This window comes from Salmo trutta, chromosome 14 (genome assembly GCF_901001165.1).
Source record: "Salmo trutta chromosome 14, fSalTru1.1, whole genome shotgun sequence".
Taxonomy (NCBI): domain Eukaryota; kingdom Metazoa; phylum Chordata; class Actinopteri; order Salmoniformes; family Salmonidae; genus Salmo; species Salmo trutta.
In genome coordinates, this window is record NC_042970.1 from 22,052,165 (window position 1) to 22,070,292 (window position 18,128).

At 43.3% G+C, this 18,128-nt stretch overlaps 1 protein-coding gene across 1 annotated transcript; it reads left to right on the forward strand.

Annotated features, from left to right (window-relative positions):
* The first annotated feature begins 16,143 nt into the window (after positions 1-16,143).
* Positions 16,144-17,889, forward strand: LOC115207080 (G-protein coupled receptor 22-like). Its single transcript, XM_029774080.1, has 2 exons — positions 16,144-16,974; positions 17,113-17,889. The coding sequence occupies exons 1-2, from the start codon at positions 16,263-16,265 to the stop codon at positions 17,664-17,666; spliced, it is 1,266 nt and encodes a 421-aa protein (XP_029629940.1). The 5' UTR covers positions 16,144-16,262; the 3' UTR covers positions 17,667-17,889.
* The last annotated feature ends 239 nt before the right edge of the window (positions 17,890-18,128 follow it).

Below are 18,128 nucleotides of genomic sequence, written 5' to 3' on the forward strand. Positions count from 1 at the left end.
TATATCTGGAGTACTTCTCCTGTCTTATCCGGTGTCCTGTGTGAATTTAAGTTCTCTCTCTAATTCTCTCTCTTGGCCTGATGACTCCTTGCTGTCCCCAGTCCACCTGGTCATGCTGCTGCTCCAGTTTCAACTGTTCTGCATGCGGCTATGGAATCCTGACCTGTTCACTGGACGTGCTACCTTGTTCTGGACCTACTGTTTTGGACTCTCTCTCTACCGCACCTGCTGTCTCTAACTCTGAATGATCGGCACGTCCTTTTGCAATATTACAACAACAAAGAAGTTACTGTTTTTTTCCCTCTGACATCATTACACGCACAATAGAAGAGCACAATATGTACTGATATTTTTTTTACCATGCTGTGCAACGTCTCCTCAGCTCAGCAACAAAAACCATAACAATGGAGGTGGGGCAGCCGTGGCGCTATTTCCGCCTACTGAGGATTCCAACACACACACACATTTGTTTCCTAAATGAATACATGGACAATTAATTTATACAGTGTGTTATATAAAGTGGCATACACTGAGTGTACAACACATTAGGAACACATTCCTAATATTGAGCTTCACCCCCTTTTGCCTTCAGAACAGACTCAATTCGTTGGGCATGGACTCTACAAGGTGTCAGAAGCGTTCCACAGGGATGCTGGCCCATATTGACTCCAATGCTTCCCACAGCTGTTTCAAGTTGACTTGATGTCCTTTGGGTGGTGTACCATTCTTGATACACAGGGGAAACTGTTGAGCGTGAAAACCCAGCAGCGTTGCAGTTCTTGACATACTGAAACCGGTGCGCCTGGCACCTACTACCATACCCCGTTCAAAGGCACTTAAATATTTTGTCTTGCCCATTTACACTCTGAATGGCACACATACACAATCCATGTCTAAATTGCCTCAAGGCTTGAAAAGCCTTCTTTAACCTGTCTCCTCCCCTTCATCTACACTGATTGAAGTGGATTTAACAAGTGACATCAGTTAGGGATCATAGCTTTCACCTGAATTCACCTGGTCAGTCTATGTCATGGGAAAGAGCAGGTGTTTCTAATGTTTTGTACACATACATGTATAGTCCCTTGCACTTGTTTCAGCTTTCTTGGTCACTACCAGGGCTTCCTTTTGGTATAAAATATTTCCTTCCTGCAAACAGAAGGAAATGGCTGAATATGGAATATCGTGAGGTACTGGCAACGGTCCCCTAATTAGTCATGTGACCAACTCCGTAACACACTTAGAGAGCCATATTTTCAACTCATTAACTCCAACACATAAAATGTGAATTATCTGTCTATTCCAGTGCTCTGACCTTCACCAATAGCATAACAAAACAGAGCCAATCGAGGGCTACGGGCCTGTTCAACTGTGACTGGCTTATTGACCAGCTGTCTGGAATTTTAACAGCCACTCATTCTGTGTTACAGACCGATCCTTTCTTTTTATGCAGAAATCCAATTACCATTTCTTTCCAGGTCATAAATATTTTTGCTAGTTTCAATATGGCGCTAAGGAGCAGTTAGAGACACAACTATTCTGGTTGAAAGTGTGGTTGTATAAAATAGGAAAAAAATACAAGGAGTACAAGGAGAGGCAAGCGGATGAAAGCAGGAAAAGATGAAGATGGTGTACTGGTGGTGTGACAGAGATGTAGAAGATAAGGCCTTCTTTAAAAGTAACATTTAATATAGCTAGGTCCAAACAATCTATTAAAAGTCGTTGTATTTAGAGGCCTTATGCGGACCTTACGTAAGGGCTATTCAGGGAGTAAAATTTAATTTACATAACATATTTTTAAAATGTGCTTTATCTTTATAAGATTCCTCTAGTTTAGGTAAACATTGTGAAGCTTTTTTATTTTGCGGGAAAACTGGCCAAACAGCATGTTGGTCAGATGGAAGGTTGGACCTTGAGAGGCAGAGACACGTGTTCACTGTGTTGCCCTATCACATGAATGATTCATGGTTGGGTTTTACAGAAATATGGACCTGAAATAGAACGATTGTGAAAACTTGAGCAGGTTAGACATGGACATAGACAGAGAGACAGAGCGAGAGACAGAGAGAGAGAGAGCGAGAGAGAGAGAGCAAGAGCGAGAGAGAGAGAGGAGATGCAGAGGAAGAAGAGCTTTTTGATAGTGTGTGTGTTTGTATGTGTGCGTGGGTGTGTGTACACGCACGTGTGCATTAGTGCATGTACAGTTGAAGTCGGAAGTTTACATACACCTAAGCCAAATACATTTAAACTCAGTTTTTCACAATTCCTACATTTAATCCTAGTAAAGATTCCCTGTCTTAGGTCAGTTCGGATCACTACTTTATTTTAAGAATGTGAAATGTCAGAATAATAGTAGAGAGAATGATTTATTTCAGCTTTTATCTCTTTCATCACATTCCCAGAGGGTCTGAAGTATTCATACAGTCAATTAGTATTTGGTAGCATTGCCTTGAAATTGTTTAACTTGGGTAAAACGTTTCGGGTAGCCTTCCACAAGCTTCCCACAATAAGTTGGGTGAATTTTGGCCCCTTCCTCCTGACAGAGCTGGTGTAACTGAGTCAGGGTTGTAGGCCTCCTTGCTCGCACATGCTTTTTCAGTTCTGCCCACACATTTTCAATGGGATTGAGGTCAAGGCTTTGTGATGGCCACTCCAATAGCTTGACTTTGTTGTCCTTAAGCCATTTGGCACAACTTTGGAAGTATACTTGGGGTCATTGTCCATTTGGAAGACCCATTTGCGACCAAGCTTTAACTTCCTGACTGATGTCTTGAGATGTTGCTTCAATATATCCACATCATTTTCCTACCTCATGATGCCATCTATTTTGTGAAGTGCACCAGTCCCTCCTGCAGCAAAGCACCCCCACAACATGATGCTGCCACCCCCGTGCTTCACGGTTGGGATGGTGTTCTTTGGCTTGCAAGCCTCCCCCTTTTCCCTCCAAACATAACGATGGTCATTATGGGCAAACATTTCTATTTTTGTTTCATCAGACCAGAGGACATTTCTCGAAAAAGTACTATCTTTGTCCCCATGTGCAGTTGCAAACTGTAGTCTGGCTTTTTTATGGCAGTTTTGGAGCAGTGGCTCTTCCTTGCTGAGTGGCCTTTCAGGTTATGTCGATATAGGACTCATTTTACTGTGGATATAGATAATTTTGTACCCGTCTTCTCCAGCATCTTCACAAGGTCCTTTGTTTTTGTTCTGGGATTGATTTGCACTTTTCGCACCAAAGTACGTTCATCTCTAGGAGACAGAATGCGTCTCCTTCCTGAGCGTTATGACGGCTGCGTGGTCCCATGGTGTTTATACTTGCGTACTATTGTTTGTAAAGATGAACGTGGTACCTTCAGGCATTTTTCTGAGGTCTTGACTGATTTCCTTTGATTTTCCCATGATGTCAAGCAAAGAGGCACTAAGTTTGAAGGTAGGCCTTGAAATACATCCACAGGTACACCTCCAATTGACTCAAATGATGTCAATTAGCCTATCAGAAGCTTCTAAAGCCATGACATCATTTTCTGGAATTTTCCAAGTTGTTTAAAGGCACAGTCTACTTCGTGTATGTAAACTTCTGACCCACTGGAATTGTGATACAGTGAGTTATAAGTGAAATAATCTGTCTGTTAACAATTGTTGGAAAAATTACTTGTGTCATGCACAAAGTAGATGTCCTAACCGACTTGCCAAAACTATAGTTTGTTATTTAACAAGAAATTTGTGGAGTGGTTGAAAAATGTTTTAATGACTCCAACCTAAGTGTATGTAAACTTCCGACTTCAACTGTACATGTGTGCATGTGACTTTGTGTGTGTGTGGATGTGTTTAACTATTCTTGTGGGGACCAGAAATCCCCAAAAGAATAGTAAACAAACAAAAATTTGACCAACTTGGGACATTTTGTTAGACCCCACTAGGTCAAATGCTATTAGTGTTAGGGTTAGAATTACATTAAGGGTTTGGGTTAGGAAATGGGTTAGTTTTAGGGTTAGGAGCTAGGGTTAGGTTTAGGGTTAGTGTTAAAGTTAGGTTTAGGGTTAAGGTAAGAGTACGGGTTAGGGTAAATAGGATTTTGAATTGGACTTGTGTCCCCACAAGGTTAGCTGTACAATACTGTGTGTGTGTGTGTGTGTGCGTGTGTGTGTGTGTGTGTGTGTGTGTGTGTGTGTGTGTGTGTGTGTGTGTGTGTGTGTGTGTGTGTGTGTGTGTGTGTGTGTGTGTGTGTGTGTGTGTGTGTGTGTGTGTGTGTAGGGAAGGGCCAGAGGATGAGGAATGCTGGACATAAATCCAGTTGGCTAAAATGATGAGGTTACTTATCTACAGCAAGGCAATTAGAGGACAATTAATCCAATTAATCTTCTGGCTGCAGGGAGACAGAGAGCAGAGTGATGTCTCTGCTGCCAACATTCCTGCCATAATGAATGTGGCTCTGTATGTCTGTCAAGAGGTTGCCCTCCGTTCACTATCAAAGTATTTCACAGAAGAACACACACAAGGCACTACAGGGAGGTAGGAGAGTTCACACCCAAATCCTTTCATTAAGACCATAACCCTCTCTCATTAATTCCTTCCTTCCACCTTTCCCTCTCTCCACCACTCCCCCATAGACATTTTATCTTCCCATTCCCTTCTCCATTTCCCCTTTCTCAATTTGGATTTCATCAGCTGGAGCCATCTGCTTTTAGTATCACTTTCCCAACTAACTCTCACAGTCTCACTGCAGAATTAGACGTTCATTCACATTCTCCAAATGTCAAATTTCGATGTTAAGGGGTTAAAACCTGTTGAGGACAGACGTTCCGCTAGCGGAACCCCGTTCCGCCAGCGGGACCCCTCGCCAACAGCCAATGGAATAGCAGGACGTGAAATACAAAACAACAAAAATCTTTTTGTATTTCGCGTCCTGCTATTCCATTGGCTGTTGGCGAGGGGTCCCGCTGGCGGAACGGAGTTCTCAAACAAGCAACTATTTTACACCATTTTAAAGATAAACTTCTCGTTAATCCAACCACATTGTCCAATTTCAAAAAGGCTTTATGGCGTAAGCATAACATTAGATTATGTTAGGACATCACCTTGACAAGAAAACCACACATGCATTTTCCAAGCAAGGAGAGGCATCACACAACCAGAAATACAGCTAAAATTAACCTCTCTATGGAAGGTGGGACGAAATCGTCCCACCTACGTAACAGCCAGTGGAATCCTGTGGCGCGTTATTCAAATACCTTAGAAATGCTATTACTTCAATTTCTCAAACATATGACTATTTTACGCCATTTTAAAGACAAGACTCTCATTAATCTAACCACACTGTCCGATTTCAAAAAGGCTTTACAACGAAAGCAAAACATTAGATTATGTCAGCAGAGTACCCAGCCAGAAATAATCAGACACCCATTTTTCAAGCTAGCATATAATGTCACATAAACCCAAACCACAGCTAAATGCAGCACTAACTTTTGATGATCTTCATCAGATGACACTCCTAGGACATTATGTTATACAATACATGCATGTTTTGTTCAATCAAGTTCATATTTATATCAAAAACCAGCTTTTTACATTAGCATGTGACGTTCAGAACTAGCATACCCCCCACAAACTTCCGGTGAATTTACTAAATTACTCACGATAAACGTTCACAAAAAACTTAACAATTATTTTAAGAATTATAGATACAGAACTCCTCTATGCACTCGCTATGTCCGATTTTAAAATAGCTTTTCGGTGAAAGCACATTTTGCAATATTCTAAGTAGATAGCCCGGCATCACAGGGCTAGCTATTTAGACACCCACCAAGTTTGGCACTCACCAAAGTCAGATTTACTATAAGAAAAATGTTATTACCTTTGCTGTTCTTCGTCAGAATGCACTCCCAGGACTTCTACTTCAATAACAAATGTTGGTTTGGTTCAAAATAATCCATAGTTATGTTCAAATATCCTATGTTTTGTTCGTGCGTTCAAGACACTATCCGAAGTGTAAAGAAGGGTGACGCGCCCGACGCGTTTCGTGACAAAAAAATTCTAAATATTCCATTACCGTACTTCGAAGCATGTCAACCCGCTGTTTAAAATCAATTTTTATGCCATTTTTCTCGTAAAAAAGCGATAATATTCCGACCGGGAATCTGTGTTTTAGTACAAAGAGAGAGAAAATAAAAACATGGGGTCGCCTCGTGCACGCGCCTCAGTCTCATTGTCCTCTGATAGACCACTTACCAAAGGCGCTAATGTTTTTCAGCCAGGTGCTGCCTCGACATCATTCAGCTTTTCCCCGGGTTCTGAGTGCCTATGGAAGCCGTAGGAAGTGTCATGTTACAGCAAAGATCCTAAGTTTTCAATAAAAAGAGTCAAGATGCCCAAGGAATGGTCAGAGAGGGCACTTCCTGTACAGAATCTTCTCAGGTTTTTGCCTGCCATATGAGTTCTGTTATACTCACAGACACCATTCAAACACTTTTAGAAACTTTAGGGTATTTTCTATCCAAAGCCAATAATTATATGCATATTCTAGTTTCTGGGCAGTAGTAATAACCAGATTAAATCGGGTGCGTTTTTTATCCGGCCGTGTAAATACTGCCCCCATCCCTAACAGGTTAATCACTAACCTTTGACGATCTTCATCAGATGACACTCCCAGGACTCAATGTTACACAATACATGTATGTTTTGTTCGATAAAGTTCATATTTTTATCCAAAAACCCCATTTTACATTAGCGCGTGATGTTCAGAAAATGTATTGCCTCCAAAACTTCCGGTGAATGAGCACATCAATTTACAAAAATACTCATCACAAACGTTGATAAAATTTACAACAGTTATTGAAAGAATTATAGATACACTACAAAACTGCTTTACGGCGAAAGCACATTGTTCAATATTCATGGGTACAGAGCTCAGCCATCAAAGCAAGCTATACAGTTACCCGCCAAGTTCTGGAGTCAACAAAACCAAGAAATAGTATTATAAATCTTCACTTACCTTTGCTGATCTTCGTCGGAATGCACTCCCAGGACTCCCACTTCCACAAGAAATGTTTGTTTTGTTCCATAAACTCCATATTTATGTCCAAATACCTCCTTTTGTTCGCGCGTACAGATCACTATCCAAAGGCAAAATGCGTGAGCGCAAAACCCGAGACGAAAAGTCAAAAAGTTCCATTACCGTTCGTAGAAACATGTCAAACGATGTTTACAATCAATCCTTAGGGTCTTTTTATTATAAATATTCAATAATATTCCAACCGGACAATGGCGTATTCATTACAGAGGAAAAAGAAGGAACGGCGCGCCTGCGTGACCGCGCAGTAAACAACTCATTGGTCTCAGGCAGTCCTTGTTGAGTCAGCTCTTATTCTCTCCCCAGTAACAGTAGAAGCATGAGACAAGGTTATAAAGACTGTGACATCTAGTGGAAGCCTTAGGAAGTGCAAAATGACCCCACAGACACTGTAGTTTGGATAGGCAATCACTTGAAAAACTAACTGCCATATGAGTTCTGTTATACTCACAGACATCATTCAAACAGTTTTAGAAACGTCAGAGTGTTTTCCATCCAAATCTACTAATAATATGCAAATATTTGACTCTGGGCCCGAGTTGCAGGCAGTTTACTCTGGGCACGTTTTTCATCCGAACGTGAAAATACTGCCCCCTATTTAAAAAAATATTTTCTGGGTCAAGGTTTGGCTTTTTCAAGAGAGGCTTTATTACTGCCACTTTTATTGAGTTTGGTACACATTTGGTGGATAGGGAGCCATTTATTATATTCAACACAGAAGGGCCAAGCACAGGAAGCAGCTTTTTCAGTAGTTTAATTGGAATAGGGTTCAGGATGCAGCTTGAAGGTTAAGAGGCCAAGACTATTTTCATCAATGTGTCAAGAGATATAGTATTAAAAAACTTGAGTGTCTCCCTTGATCCTTGTCCCTAGCAGTGTTGTGCAGAGGAGTTCGTAATTTGCTTTCTAATGATCATGATCTTTTCGTCAAAGAAGTTCATGAATTTATCACTGCTGAAGTGAAAGTCATCCTCTCTTTGGGAATTCTGCTTTTTAGTTAGCTTTGCGACAGCATCAAGAATACATTTTGGATTGTTCTTTTTCTCCTCAATTAAGTTAGAAAAATAGGATGATCGAGCAGCACTGAGGGCTCTTCAATACTGCACGGTAGTACCAATCAGTTGTGTTGTGACAAGGTAGGGGTGGTATACAGAAGATAGCCCTATTTGGTAAAAGACCAAGTCCATATTATGGCAAGAACAGCTCAAATAAGCAAAGAGAAACGACAGTCCATCATTGCTTTAAGACATAAAGGTCAGTCAATAAGGAACATTTCAAGAACTTTGTTTCTTCAAGTGCAGTCGCAAAAACCATGAAGCGCTATGATGAAACTGGCTCTCATGAGGCCCGCCATAGGAAAGGAAGAACCAGAGTTTCCTCTGATGGAGAGGAGACGTTCATTAGAGTTACCAGCCTCAGATTCAGCCTAAATAAATACTTATTTATTTCTATTCCACCAATTATCAATGGAGCAGAACCCGCTTTCTTCTCCAAACTGACCCCACTTTCATGAATACCACAGCCCTTATAATTCAAACACTGTCTCCCTCTATCCCTTAAATCGGTATTTTTAATCCCTGGCAATATTATACACTTTCTTTTTCCCTCCCTCTTCTCTCCCTTAAACTCTCAGTAGGTAAGTAAGTCAGTCTTCATTATAAACTCAGCAGAGTGCAAGGAGTAGTTATTGTATTCAGGCTGCTGACTCAACAGGTGCCCTGTTGGGCATTCATTAGATCCTGCTGTACCTGGCTCTTATGAATTCCGTTATTCTTGGTGGGGTAGAGCTTCCCTGTGGGCCTCCTCCTCTAGCAGCAACAAGAGGTCTTAATTCGGAAGTTAGCTCCATAGCTGCTTCTCCTGGGTTCACACTATCCAGAGCTTGGGACTGACTCTGAGAGTGCAGACCTGCGAAGCATGCTGATTATTCACTGCTGAGTGATCAGGGTGGACAGCTCGTAGCTGGACTGGTGCTAAGTTGAAATCTGGTAGAGCCCTTGTTGCGCTCTCTGCAGTGCTTTCATCACTGACTGTCTAGACACTGATCTAACAAGGGGAACTATTAACACTTTTCTGGTCTGCCAGATGGGAGCTCTCTCCCTTGAGATGGGAAAAACACTTTGACACTATGGTAACAAAGGTCTTCCACATGCAGGAGATGAGGCTCCCCTGTGTTCAGTGATCAGACATGCGGCTGTAAGGCCATGTGACCCTGTGGCCCTGTGTCGGGGTCAAACCAAGGTCATATTGGATGGTCTTTAAAAAATCAAAACATCTTCTTGAGTGTCTCAAACCTCATTGAAAAATGAATGCCTGATTTTGCTCCTGAACCTATAATTTACAAGGACAATCCAGGGGGACATAACCTTGTTTTATTGTTCAACGTGGTGGTGGTGGTGGTGTCCTACCTGTTATCACGCAGCTCTCAACACAGGGTGGATGACCTGTGTGTGTAAGGTGAATGATGTCCGTGTAAGGTAGATGATGTGTGGAAAGGAAAGGGAAAGGGGGATACCTGGTCAGTTGTACAACTGAACGCCTTCAACTGAAATGTGTCTTCTGCATTTAACCCAACCCCTCTGAATCAGAGAGGTGCGGGGGGCTGCCTTAATTGACATCCACGTCTTCAGTGCCCTGGGAACAGTGGGTTTACTGCCTTGCTCAGGGGGAGAATGACAGATTTTTACCTTATCAGCTCGGGGATTTGGTTATTGGCCCAACGCTCTAACCACTAGACTACCTGCGTGTAAGGCAGATGATGTGTGTGCAAGATGGATGATGTGCGTGTGTAAAGTGGATGATGTGTGTGTGTGTAGGTGGATAAGGTGTGTGTAAGGTAGATGATGTGTGTGTAAGGTGGATGATGTGCGTGAGTAAAGTGTATATAAGGTGGATGATATGTGTGTAAGGCCTTTGAGGAAAACACAGAGTAGAGGGAGCATTAGAGCAGGCAGGAACAGGGTTAGGCTGATGGGAGAGATTGGAGTGGAAAAAACACAACTCCATCTTCTCTCCCTGGGGCATCTTGTGTACCTGCGAGGCATGATTCCTATCCTTGCCTCCCTTCATCCCTCAATCCTTCTCTTAAAGCATCCAAGTAAGCGAAACAGCACCCCTCTGTCTCAGAATGTGTAGAGCATGTATCTGATGCTGTCTGGAAAAAAAATAGTATGGCATGTCATACTATTTTTGGAGAGACATGATCATATACATGGGCTACATATATTAAGACAGAGGGGTGCTGTTTGGCTCGCTCAGATGATTTCTCCAGCAGAGAGGAAGAGGCAAAGCGAGAGGGCTCACTCTTACCAAACTCTGTCCAGAATAAGCCCGATGCGTTTTTATGGGCATATCATCCAGACCTAAGCTTGTAGCCTGCTTTCCCACCTTTGGGACAACGACTCCCATTGTTAGGCCAGAGACATGAGCATTTTGTTATTATATAGAGATCTCTAGTTTCAGCCGCTTGCGAACTGGAAAGAAAATTTGGCGATTGCATAGTGCACTGTTCGGATGCTGGCTTCCCCTAAAGTAAATTGATGTTTTGCCCAAATTATATAGTAACTCCTGTCTAAATAAAATCATTCAAAATACTTCACCAGAGAGCTTGACTTAGCCATAGAGGATCATTAGCTTATTTTTTTTAAATAGCTGTGGATTGTTTCAACTCACAAGTTTGTAGGCCTACAGTATGCCTATTTGGGAAGCCCTCGATTTGGGCAGCGCGTGTGGCAATAGGCCGAGCTGATTGAGTTGAGGCTGTCAGTGACAAACATCTACAGTGAGGGAAAAAAGTATTTGATCCCCTGCTGATTTTGTACGTTTGCCCACTGACAAAGAAATGATCAGTCTATCATTTTAATGTTAGGTTTATTTGAACAGTGAGAGACAGAATAACAACAAAAAAATCCAGAAAAAAGCATGTCAAAAATGTTATAAAATGATTTGCATTTTAATGAGGGAAATAAGTATTTGACCCCTCTGCAAAACATGACTTAGCACTTGGTGGCAAAACCCTTGTTGGCAATCCCAGAGGTCAGACGTTTCTTGTAGTTGGCCACCAGATTTTGTCCCACTCCTCTTTGCAGATCTTCTCCAAGTCATTAAGGTTTCGAGGCTGACGTTTGGCAACTCGAACCTTCAGCTCCCTCCACAGATTTTCTATGGGATTAAGATCTGGAGACTGGCATGGCCACTCCAGGACCTTAATGTGCTTCTTCTTGAGCCACTCCTTTGTTGCCTTGGCCGTTTGTTTTGGGTCATTGGCATGCTGGAATACCCACCCATGACCCATTTTCAATGCCCTGGCTGAGGGAAGGAGGTTCTCACCCAAGATTTGACGGTACATGGCCCCGTCCATCGTCCCTTTGATGCGGTGAAGTTGTCCTGTCCCCTTAGCAGAAAAACAACCCCAAAGCATAATGTTTCCACCTCCATGTTTGACGGTGGGGATGGTGTTCTTGGGGTCATAGGCAGCATTCCTCCTCCTCCAAACACGGCGAGTTGAGTTAATGCCAAAGAGCTCCATTTTGGTCTCATCTGACCACAACACTTTCACCCAGTTGTCCTCTGAATCATTCAGATGTTCATTGGCAAACTTCAGACGGGCATGTATATGTGCTTTCTTGAGCAGGGGGACCTTGCGGGCGCTGCAGGATTTCAGTCCTTCATGGCATAGTGTGTTACAAATTGTTTTCTTGGTGACTATGGTCCCAGCTGCCTTGAGATCATTGACAAGATCCTCCCGTGTAGGTCTGGGCTGATTCCTCACCGTTGTCATGATCATTGCAACTCCACGAGGTGAGATCTTGCATGGAGCCCCAGGCCGAGGGAGATTGACAGTTCTTTTGTGTTTCTTCCATTTGCGAATAATTGCACCAGCTGTTGTCACCTTCTCACCAAGCTGCTTGGCAATGGTCTTGTAGCCCATTCCAGCCTTGTGTAGGTCTACAATCTTGTCCCTGACATCCTTGGAGAGCTCTTTGGTCTTGGCCATGGTGGAGAGTTTGGAATCTGATTGATTGATTGCTTCTGTGGACAGGTGTCTATTATACAGGTAACAAGCTGAGATTAGGAGCACTCCCTTTAAGAGTGTGCTCCTAATCTCAGCTCGTTACCTGTATAAAAGACACCTGGGAGCCAGAAATCTTTCTGATTGAGAGGGGGTCAAATACTTATTTCCCTCATTAAAATGCAAATCAATTTATAAAATCTTTCACATGCGTTTTTCTGGATTTTTTTGTTGTTTTTCTGTCTCTCACTGTTCAAATAAACCTACCATTAAAATTATAGACTGATCATTTATTTTTCAGTGTGCAAATGTACAAAATCAGCAGGGGAACAAATACTTTTTTCCTTCACTGTAAAATATGTGTGAAGATAATGTGTCTTGAGTATAATTTCAAATGTTGCAACAAGAAGAAGGGGAGGGGTGTGTGGAGAAGATATGGCCTGTCTCTCTCCAGAATACATGCACTCAGCTCTCCAGAATGCACTCAGCTGTCTCCCGTCAATTCTTGCACATTCATTGTGTGAATTGTTTGCCCATTGATTGTATTTATTTTTCATAAATTCCCCATTTCGTATGTCACCAGTAGGTCTAGTAAATGTAAAAACGTTGTTTGCAGAGTTCAGAACCTGCTACACTTGTGAGAAGCAAGTTTTGGTTTATTTCATAAACATAATTGACGAGTTTTGTAAATGTTTTCATTGTCTTTTGTTTGGAGTGCTCCATGTGAGTAATGAGTGTCTGGTTTTTCTCTAGGAGGCATAGAAGTAGGCATATCTGGCCTGCTGCATGCATATATAGGAAAGTGCCCATTTGGGATGTCTGATTTTTGATTGTCTTAACTCACCACGTCCACCGCTAATGAGCTGAGCTTCTCATTCATTTCTTATTCACCTCACACTGTAAGTCAACAAAGTATTTTTTTTTATTTACATCCTTTGCTTTCTACACACCTGGTTTCATTCCCCAATTACATGTTCATGTACTTAACCCTCTGTTTCCCCCATGTTTTTGTGCGTGATTGTTTCTATGTTCATTCGGTACGTTATGGCTGGTATTTCGACGGGTGCTGTTTTCACCCGTGCGTAATTGATTACCATTTATTGTTGGTCAAGTGTATTGTCACCTAGTCCCTTTATTTTGAGTAAAGTACGTTGCTCACTCATTCTGCTCTGCTGCGCCTGACTTCATGCACCAGCTACACCCACCTTCTGACAAATGGATCACAGTGTAGGCTATCAATGTGTCCATATGGCAGAGACTGATGCTCTCATCTTAGTTGAATTTTGTTTTTTAGATTTATATATATTTTTTATAATTAACCACGTTACACTGATTATGAGAAATGAAAACTTTATTATAGAAATTAAACTGTACCACAAAAATTTGCATATAAAAGTAATCATAACTCATGCAGATCGGTAGAAATGGTAGGATAAATAGTAAGCTCCCCCCGCCCCCCCACAAAAAAAGGTGCCCGCCTATGGAAATCAAAGGCCCGTCCAACTGATTCGTTCAGCCTCAGTCCCTGTCTCACTGTATGTTTGTTTAGAGACTCTGTCCCTCTCCTATCTCTCTATCGTCTCATAGCCTAGTGGTGGTTAGCCAGTCTGCCCACGAACCCAGCCAGCTGGAAATCTCTATAATAAGTGAGCGTAGGACTGCAGTGCTCCATACACATCCCTCCCTCCCTAGTCCTACCCCTCTAATTCTCACCTCATTTTCCCCTCTTTCCCCTCATCCCTTTCTACCTGACCTCTCCTTATCTCTTTTTACTATAGGTTCATTGTTTTCTCTTTTAGAGTATACTGGCAAATGTATCTGCCTTGGCATTTATCTCATCTCACGCGCCTTCCAGTGCTGGAAAAACTCTACAAGTATTGCCTTTTTCTAGAACCCCAACAATTAGGCTGTAACTGTAGCCTATCGTGGGTCGTTTAACACAGTCACCAACATGGTGTCACACAGTAGCTCCGTAGTACTACAGCATCTGTGTTCCCTGATTAATTTAGACCCTCGCAGCTCAGTTGCTATGGCAACGACAACATGAGAGATTGGGTCCATCGTTCAACCAAATGTGTTATTTCTAGAGTAGTGCAGAGGGGGTTGGGTTCTGGCGCAATTTCCTGATTGGTCTGATTTCCTGATTTAGAGCAAAGATTGGGATTTTGATTAATCAATTGATTGCCTTCAGCAGTTGGCCCCTAATCAATGTTTGGGAATTGTGTCATGGACATCACCACTGGTATGCTGTCAATACAGCATGGGGTTATAGTCTGGCATGTAGACACTAATCTGATTACCCACGAGCACCTCAGTATAGAAAACAAATTATACATTTTATCTCTGAACGCTTCATTCCACTGACACACATGGCTTAGCACAGTACTTTGTTTGGCTGATTGTGTTTCTGCGGGTGCATTGTACACAGCGTATGTGAGAGACTGTGCAGTGGATTTGTGCATTGGTTACATCTTTATTGTACAGCGATGTAAAAAGAGCTTGCAATTACTTACTGCAGTTGCATTAGTATATTTAATACTTCCTCCCATCTCTTACACACAAACATGCATTCATCAGTTTCAAGTGGGAATGTCAGGAAATTATTGTACACCATAAATACCAAATTATATCTTATTATAAAATATGTGTAGTTCATGCATGTTTGTCTGTTTTGCTGCGTGTCCTGATGTAACACTGTAAATACTCTCTTACAGTAGCTCTGTGAATTGTATACCAAAGCCACCTTGACAAATGCTGACATTTAGTCAATCTCTTTGAGGAGATGAAAGAGGCCGTATCTGTCAGAGAGCCCTGATGTAGATTTAACCTCCAGGGGATGATACAGACGCTTCTAGATGACCTACTGCCGTTTCTCTGAATGTATTATGATGCCCTAAAATTGATTTAAAAAGCAGTCAATTCTGACAAACTGCTCAATAAAGTCTAAGCACTTTACGCAGAAAATATATGCAAAAACTATCATGTTAAAAGCCTCTTATATTCAATGAAGGGCCATTTAATATAGACCACATGGCAAATTCAATCAATCAGATTTTTTATATAAATAAAGACTGACATGTCCCTCTGTGCACCCTCTGTGACTTCTAGGGAAGATTTTAACCCACGGAACCCCAACATTTCTCCAGGTTTTCACCATCATTGTAAAGCCCTAGTTATTTTGTTGCTTTGACAAAGTCATTTCTGAGTATGATTATTTAGTTCATGTGATTCATTTACATCTGTCCCTCATTTTAAGGTCAACCCTGTTATGTGAACTGAACTCGTTTTAATATGGTGAAACTATTCCTTAATAAATATTTTTTCTAAATAAACATTGAAGATCTAATAGTCAAATCATAATGTTAAAGCAGGTGAGCTGGTTCTACTATTTTTGGCCCTTTTCTGTTGTTTTGTGGTGGAAAACTGAGCAGGTCGAGCATAACTTGTCAAACCTGTTACCCATAGACAAGAGGCTAGAATGTGAAGGAAATAAATGGTGGAGCTTGCATTCAATTGCCAATCCCTGTTGCACACAAGCTTCCATTACCCCTGTCACAATGGGATTCAACCCTGTTACGGAAACCCTGTTACTTTATTTGGAACTTAACAGGCACTTACCTGTATATATATATTTTTATATTTAACCTCTTGAGATGGGAAAACATGTTTTTTATGAAGTTGAACATGTGGTCTTTATGACAAAATGTTAAAATTAGGTTAAATTACATACCTCAAAAGTCACCGAATTGGCAGAACGATCCAGCAGGTGATCCGAGTCATAGCTTACTGGCCAAAGATCAGAACCCATTTCTAAGTTGTTGAATGTGTTATTTCTGAGAATCCATTAAAAGCAATTGATTGCCTGTGTGTTTGATTACTTATCTTTGCCTTATAGCTTTAACCATTTCAAAACCCCCGTCAGACACACAATTCATCCCCCGTCTCCCTTTCTCTACAGGATTGTTACTGCTCTGTTCTCCATCATCATGGAGCCAGTTTGCACAATGGGAACACATCACGGCTGTGACGGTTACTACTACCCCTGACGCTTGAGAAGTCCCCACCATGGAGACGGACAGCTACACCCCGACCCCAGCCCCGAGCGACTGGGCTGGGACGGTGGTAGGTGTGGGGGCCCTGGAGGAGGTCTCGGGGGGAAGTGTCTCCTCCAGCACAGCCTGGTACATGCACTACCCCCTGGGCTTCCAGGTGTCACTGACCGCCTTCCTCATGCTAGAGCTGGTCCTAGGCTTCAGCAGCAACTTGATGGTGCTGGTGCTCTACTGCTCTCAGTCCAACCTGGTCGACTCGGTCAGCAACATGGTCACGGTCAACCTGCATGTGCTGGACGTGATGTTGTGTGTGCTTTGTCTGCCTCTGACCCTGGTGGTGGTGCTTCTGCCCCCAGGGCCCAACCTGGCCCTGCTCTGCTGCTTCCACGAGGCCTGTGTCACCTTCGCCTCCTTCGCCACCGCCATCAACGTGCTGGTCATCAGCGTGGACCGCTACGACATCTCTGTCCGACCCGCCAACCGGTTGCTCACCCCGCAAAGGGCGGGGCTGCTGCTGGCTGCCGTCTGGGCCACGTCTCTGGCCGTCTTCTTCATCCCCTTTCTGGAGGTGGAGTTTCTCACCGGAGGGGCGGAGAGTGGACAGCACAGCTCCACCTCCTCCCCCGACACCACCCTGGCACTAGTGTGGCGTAACCGGACGCTGCTTTGTGTGGGTGGACAGGGCTACCACACAGGCCTGGCCATGTACTACCACCTGCTGCTGCAGGTGCCCATCTTCTTTATCACAGTGGCAGTCATGCTGTTCACATACTCACGAATCCTGCGGGCCTTGAACATTCGCATCGGCTCCCATATTAAAAAGAGCCAGCGCTTCAGGGCACCTTGCTGCAGGGGGCACCGTAAGAGACAGAAGCAGAAGGCAGGGCTGGGAGTGATAGAGGGAGGAGAGCAGTGCACAGACACAACTAAGCACCTCTCTCACCCTCCACTCATCCCATCTCCCACAGCCATCTCCCCCCCAGCCCTGTCCTCAGCCCCTCTGGTTAGCTCAGAAGGCGCTGTTGCTGCTGCTGCTGCTGCTGCCCCTGCACCTGCTGCCCCTGTCACCGGTCCCACTGTTCAGGCATCTGTGTCGGCCATCATTGCCTTGCGGCGGGCCGTGAGGCGTCACCGGGACCGGCGGGAGCGCCAGCGGCGTGTCTTCAGGATGTCCCTCCTCATCGTCTCCACTTTCCTAGGTTGCTGGGCTCCTCTGTCCGTGGCCAATGTGCTGATCCTGGGCCTGGGCCCCAGTGACACCCTGGTCAGCCTGCGCCTCTGGTTTCTGGCCCTGGCCTATGGCACCACCATCTCCCACCCACTGCTCTACGCCTTCACCAGGCAGAAGCTGCGGCTTGCCCTCAGAGCCAAGGTGAAGAAGAGGGTGGTGTCACTACTGCAGGTGGGCCCCTCGCCAGGAGAGACCATCACACACAACTCCTGGGTGGAGCCAAGGAAGGGACGCCAGTTACAGCTGGAGGGCAGCGAAACCATTGACCATTGCCTGGTAGAGCCCCTGAAGAATAGCACACACTAGCTGCACCAGGTGCAGGTGCACCAGGTGCAGGACCGAGTTTAGGAAACCCTGCTGTATATCACTGAGTGTAAACACTAAGATGCTTATGTACGTAACTTCTTTACAGTAGCCTATATGAGTGTCTGTTTGGCCAGCACAGGATCAGAATTCCACCCACTCAAGCATTGGAAGGCAGCTTCTAAAACAACAGAAAAACATTGGCACCCATTTAGATACACAAATACATATCCTGCTAAATACAGATGTAGGACCTTAATTGAAGCCAGTTTGCTACAACAGGAAAATAATCCTGCATCAACAGGAAATGTGAATTATTATGTTGATTATAATTAATGGACATTTTTTGTAGGGCTTGATTAAAGAATTTGGGGGTAAATCAAGTCTGACATTTTAAAGTGGAAATTATAAAATTTAGAAGCCTTTTTAAAACTTGAATGCACAGCAAGGTTGCATTTCCTGCTG